This window comes from Colias philodice, chromosome 23 (assembly GCF_061535455.1).
Source record: "Colias philodice isolate Cphi_HAF_F1 chromosome 23, ilColPhil1 Martin Lab GWU primary, whole genome shotgun sequence".
NCBI classification, from domain to species: domain Eukaryota; kingdom Metazoa; phylum Arthropoda; class Insecta; order Lepidoptera; family Pieridae; genus Colias; species Colias philodice.
Window position 1 is genome coordinate 7,145,152 of NC_143108.1, and position 6,000 is coordinate 7,151,151.

Here is a 6,000-nt window from a genome sequence, read left to right on the forward strand (position 1 = left end):
TAATGTTATATTCACAACAGTTAATATTACAAAAATAGGTTAATTATCTTTTACAAACAGCAATCTACTAGCACTTGGCAAATAGACTATATTTTTGTATTTCAGCTTAATTTTATTAAGCTGTTATTATTATTATTTATTAGTTATTATTATTTCAAGCGTAGAGTGAACAGGTTCCTTCTAGGGAAGCACTTTCCATCTTAGACCACATCTCAGCTTAACATCAGGCGAGATTGTGTGCTTCCCTATTTCCAATAAAAAAAAAAGATAAATAACAATTTCTTTAGCTACTTCTTCATGTTAATTGCCAGATTATTCTACACCGGCTTGTTATTGTAGAGAAAATAACCCTGTCTTTAGCCAGTTGTTCATTCTGTCAGATTATTCTACGCGGGCTTGTTATTGTTGACGACGCAGTTGGCGCAGTGGTAAAGTAACTGCCTACTAAGCCGACGGTCCCGGATTCGATACCCGGTCAGGGCAAATATTTGTGTGATGAACTCAATTATTTGTTCTTGGGTCTGGGTGTTATTATCTTTATATGTATTTATTAAATATTATATTTATCGTCGCCTAGTACCCACAACACAAGTCTTAATTGAGCTTACTGTGGGACTAGGTCGATTTGTGTAATAATGTCCTATAATATTTATATTTCATATTTACTTATTTTTTGTAGAGAACATAACCCTTTCTTTAGCTACATTATAATTGTTAGGTTATTCTACGCGGGTGCCGCGCAAGGCCAAATGCCGGGCATGCTCACGATGGTGTCGTCCCGCGCCACGCCCGCGCCCGCCGTGCTCGCCGTGGCGCTGCTGTCGCTGCTCTACCTCACCGTGTCCGATATACAGGCGCTGATCAACTACGTGGGCTTCGCGACTTGGGTGAGTGGCTGGTGGGGGAATAAATAATAAACAAATATTTCAGGACAATTTTCACGCACGGCACGATCTGATACCATACTAAGCTTTTCGCTTGTGTTATGGAAACCTGATAAACATACATATATAAAATTTAAATAAATACTTATATAGATAATTAACACCCAGACACAGAGCAAACATCTATGTTCATCACACAAATATTTCCCCGGGTGGCAATCGAACCCACAACCTCTGGCTTGGAAAACAGGGCCACTACCAACCAAGCCAACCGGTCAGTCAAAAATAATATAGGTCATTCTACATTGATGCGGTGTAAATGGCAAAAAGTTACAAAAAACAGGTATTTTCCACTAACACGGGGTAAAAGATAAGAAAATAGTTTATTGTACACTGGCAGTGGGTAAAACTTGAGAAAATAAGCAATAAATGCCAAAAAATGGTGGAGTGATTAGTCAGAAACAGTGCCGTCTTTAAGGCAGGGCCCGCAGGGCCCTGGCCCGAGGCCCCGAGGTAGGCAGGGGCCCCATAATTCTGAAAATTTTCGATATACAACAACAAATTTTATAACATAATAAGAAAAATATCAAATCACACACTTGGTAAAATAGAAACAAGATTTAACTCTCATATGTGGGGTGTTAAGAGACGGGGTTACGATTTAGCCTATTGCGTTATTGTAAACTGAAAAATGATAAAGTTAAAATTTAAGGATTTTCCATCCCTTACATAGGCCCCAGCCAGTACCTTGGCCCATAGCCTCGTTGATCCTAAAGACGGCACTGGTCAGAGAAAACAAAAATATAGTAAAACAGGTTATGTGTATTCTACGCCATTTTAAAATGTGTGTATAGTGTTCAAAAAGAAGGTTTCATATGAAAAAAAAAAAAGATTAACCGAATGTTCTAGCCAATGACAATGAGATGTTTCACCGCTGTAAAAAGTATCCTGTAACTCTAGCTTCTAAAATATCTCTAGCTATAAAAATCATGCCATTAAATTCCCTCCGTTACGACGTAAAAGACATACACACACTTCGCATTCTATTAATTACTAGTGGTCCGCCCCGGCTTCGCCCGTGGTACCTTCATGTTTAAACTATCCTATCTCTCAAGTTGGATCGAACTGCACATGGTGTGCGAATTTTATTATAATCGGTTAAGCGGTTTAGGAGTCCATTTAGGACAAACATTGTGACTCGAGATTTATATAATATATTAAGATAAGATTATAAGGATTTTCTCCATTTTGTTTGCTTATTCAAATTTATTATATTTTCAGCTAAGTATCGGAGCGGCTGTGTTATGTCTACCAGTGCTACGCTACACACAACCCAACTTGGAGCGACCCATCAAAGTGAATTTGTTCTTCCCAAGTAAATATTCTTCTATACAAATATCTTTATTATCTTTGGATGTAATGATAAACATAATGTTCATGAATTTGATATTTTAGTTTTTATGGTATTCAAATCCATACTTAATATTATAAATGCGAAAGTAACTCTGTCTGTCTGTCTGTTACTCAATCACGCCTTAACTACTGAACCAATTTGCATGAAATTTGGTATAGAGATATTTTGATACCCGAGAAAGGACATAGGATAGGTTTTATCCCGGAAATCCTACAGGAACAGGTTTTTCTTTGAAAACGAGGGCGAAGCCGCGGGCGGAAAGCTAGTGCTTTATAAATATTTATATTTTAAAAGAATAGACAGAAGGCGCGGGTTCGAATCCCGCCTCGTGATCGAATTTATTCTATTCTTTAAAATGTTTATCACTTCTCATGTTAAAAACTAAACGGTTTTTTTAACTGCAGTAGTTTTAAAAAACGTGTTCATTTCATTCCTCATGTTGTCTATTCAGAATTTTTTCACGTTCTTACTTCAAAATAGCAGTTGTACATAATTTGTCACGTTTTATTACAGTTTCCACGTTTTAGTTTCATGCTTTCAATGCGTGGTTATTTTGGTTCTTTTCAAAATTAAAATGCATTATTTTTGAAGTATATAACTTCCATATACCTAATTCTCCACCTTTTTATGCCTAAATTACATTTCATTTAGGAATAATAATGTGGAGAATTATAGTAATGTAATGACATTAATACAAGATTAATACATAATTTTATGCTACACAGTATATCATTTTCCCTTTCAGAGACTATGATTTTTATGTTCTTTTCACCAAATCAAATATAATTTTTCATGCAATTCACTATAACGTAGAAAACGTTATACTTTCCAAAAAAGTGTCATGCATAATAAAAAATCAACTACATTCTTTTCAATATGCCACAAAAAAACACGTAGTTACCTTTTTCCTTTTTCAAACATCCTATACGTTATAAGAAGGTTATAAGTATCCATATTGCCATGTTATAAATTTCCAGTGCACAACCATTGAGTTACTATGTACTACGTACTAGAGAGGCCATCGCTACTACACTTTTTCTAACACGAGTTAGAGTCAGTCGTCTCAAACCATTTTTTTGTTACATTGATTGGTTTTAATTGATAAGTTTATTCATATTTTTTTAATAAGATAAACAATATTTATTTGTTACATTGATTGGTTTTAATTTATAAGTAATAATAGGCAGAATATTTGCAAATTGCATGACTCACTAGCCGGCGCCGCCACGCTTGTCACATAGATTTTGTTCGTGGTGTCTTCTATATAATAAAAAAGAGTGTGTGTACACGCGTTAGAAGTTATACTTCTTTAAAAAATACTAGAATATACAACTTGAACATAGTTATCAATTTTCATACCACCTATAACTAACTTCATGCTGTTAAATTTAGGTGTCGGTGTGCGCGCGCATCGTAAAAATTCACTCTCATCATTTTTCTCCATCGCGCCAAAAGAAGTAAAACTTCAATACCTCAATGTGCACAACACAAAAATAACCCATTCTCTTGAAACATTCCAGTATTATACATAATATGCACAATACTGGTGGTAGCGGTGCCCGCGGTCGCGTCTCCCGCCGAGACCGGCGTCGGTTGTCTGATGATACTCACCGCGGTACCCGTGTACTTGCTGCTGTTGGAGCCGCGCACGAGGCTCAGTGGACTGGGGTATCTCACTGGTATGTATTTATTTACTAGCGGTCCGTCCCGGCTTCGCTCGTGGTACCTACATGTTTACGTTTTTGACGTGACAACGTCTTATAATTCGATAGAGCCGGCTGCACGCACGAAAAAACATGACTCATGCGGCGTTACCTCGCTCTGAGGCGTTCCATGTAAGGCTTGAAGTGCAAGTGAGAGCGCGGAACGAGCGACAAAGAAGCACAATCAGACGTTGTCACGTTCAACTATCGTCAGTAAACCGACTTTACAGACAACCAATTTTTTTCATAAAAACTATCCTATCTCTCAAGTTGGATCGAACTGCACATGGTGTGCGAATTTTATTATAATCGGTTAAGTGGTTTAGGAGTCCATTGAGGACAAACATTGTGAAACGAGATTTATATATGTATATTAAGATTTAGATTTATTTACTGGCTGTCCCGGCAAACAAAATGAAATGATGTTAGCCGATTCTCAGATTTACTTAATAGGTATACAAAATTTCATGAAAATCACTCCAGCCGTTTCGGAGGAGTATGGTCATTAGCATTGTGACAGAGAGAATTTTATATATGTATATTATTTATATAGAAATTTACTGGCTGTGCCCGCATAGTTCCGCTCCTATTGGTCTTTGCGTGATGATATTATTATAGCCTATATTTAAGTTGAAGTAAATCCATGCAGTACTTATTGAGTTTAGCATACATACAGACAAACAGACAAAATATTCTAAAAACTATATTTTAGTACTCAAGTATTCTTTTAAAAAAATATTCAATGTACGGTTTCGATTTTTCTACATCGTATAGATACTCTACTCGCGTTGGAATGTTGCTTTTAGTATAATATTATTCATTTTTTTATTTTTGTTACAGAGGCCGCCACTTGCTTAATGCAAAAATTGACTCTCTCAGTACGACCAAAGATGAAGGTAACGTATAATTAAAATTAAATAAAATAAAATAAATATTTTTCTTTTATAATAATTAATTATTATTTTATTTTTCAGTAAACGACCAAAGCTGACATATCCGGACATTGCACAGTGCACACATCTCAATATTAACGTGTTCTGAACAAAATATATTTAAACAAGACTTATCGATAGATCTGTGTACATCACTAGTTGAGCTTTGTAAGGGCGGTTCTACATTAAATACATCTGAGTTACTAGTTAAAAATATAATGTAAAATGGCGGTTCTTTTAAATACCTTGTTGCTAGCAAAAATAATGATTTAATTAGTGTGGTACTGGCATTATTTAAATATGTGCATTTATATTTTTAAATCCCTGAGCATTTTTTGTAAAATATTATAATATATTTTGACGCGTGCTAGAAATATTTTCAAAATGTAAATAAATCATGCACATGAATAAATGAAACTGTTTTATACAAAAATCGCTCAAATAAGGGAACAAAAGAACATCGTAGTCGAATAAAGTCATTCAATTTTTACTGGAAATCTAATTATTAACCCTTATTATGAAATAATCATTTACTGCATTTATATTTAAAAATTTAATGTCGAATGTACCACCTACAAATCTCCATCTATGCTACAGTAAATATGCAAAAAGAAATATTTTTATAATTTGCTAGAATATGGGTTTAATTTTTCCCACGGATTAAGCTCAGACTCTTCAAAAAATAAACAAAATGTCTTGCCAGTATCATCAATCAGTATAAAATATAAATCAATAGGAATACAAGCTAAAAAAGTAAAAAGTTATGTGGATTTAGTTTTTCTATGAATACAAATGAATGGTGTGTGTCTTGTATAGATTTAAAGTGTTAAATGTTATGAATGATACAATGTGTACTTTTTAATTTTCCAAAAATACGGATATTTATAGAAAAATATGAAATTGTGTCCAATTAAAACAAATACCACCGAAAGAGAATGCATTAAAACATATTAAAAAAAATTTCAAGTTGTTGTTATAGTGCTTTGCAGGTTTATGGCGTACTGTTAGTAGCAAAAATAATTTTAAAGCGCCCATTCACTGTACTTCCCTCATTTATCGCCCAAAAT

General features: G+C 34.5%; 1 protein-coding gene across 1 annotated transcript in view; it reads left to right on the forward strand.

Annotated features, from left to right (window-relative positions):
- The window catches only part of LOC149478133 (Y+L amino acid transporter 2), a 34,164-nt gene extending 28,164 nt beyond the window's left edge, over positions 1-6,000 (forward strand). The window contains exons 9-13 of the mRNA XM_089709890.1: positions 719-887; positions 2,166-2,259; positions 3,819-3,977; positions 4,842-4,897; positions 4,976-6,000. Coding sequence (XP_089566016.1) covers positions 719-887; positions 2,166-2,259; positions 3,819-3,977; positions 4,842-4,897; positions 4,976-4,978 — 481 coding nt within the window. The 3' untranslated portion in view covers positions 4,979-6,000. The remainder of the gene's footprint in view (positions 1-718; positions 888-2,165; positions 2,260-3,818; positions 3,978-4,841; positions 4,898-4,975) is intronic.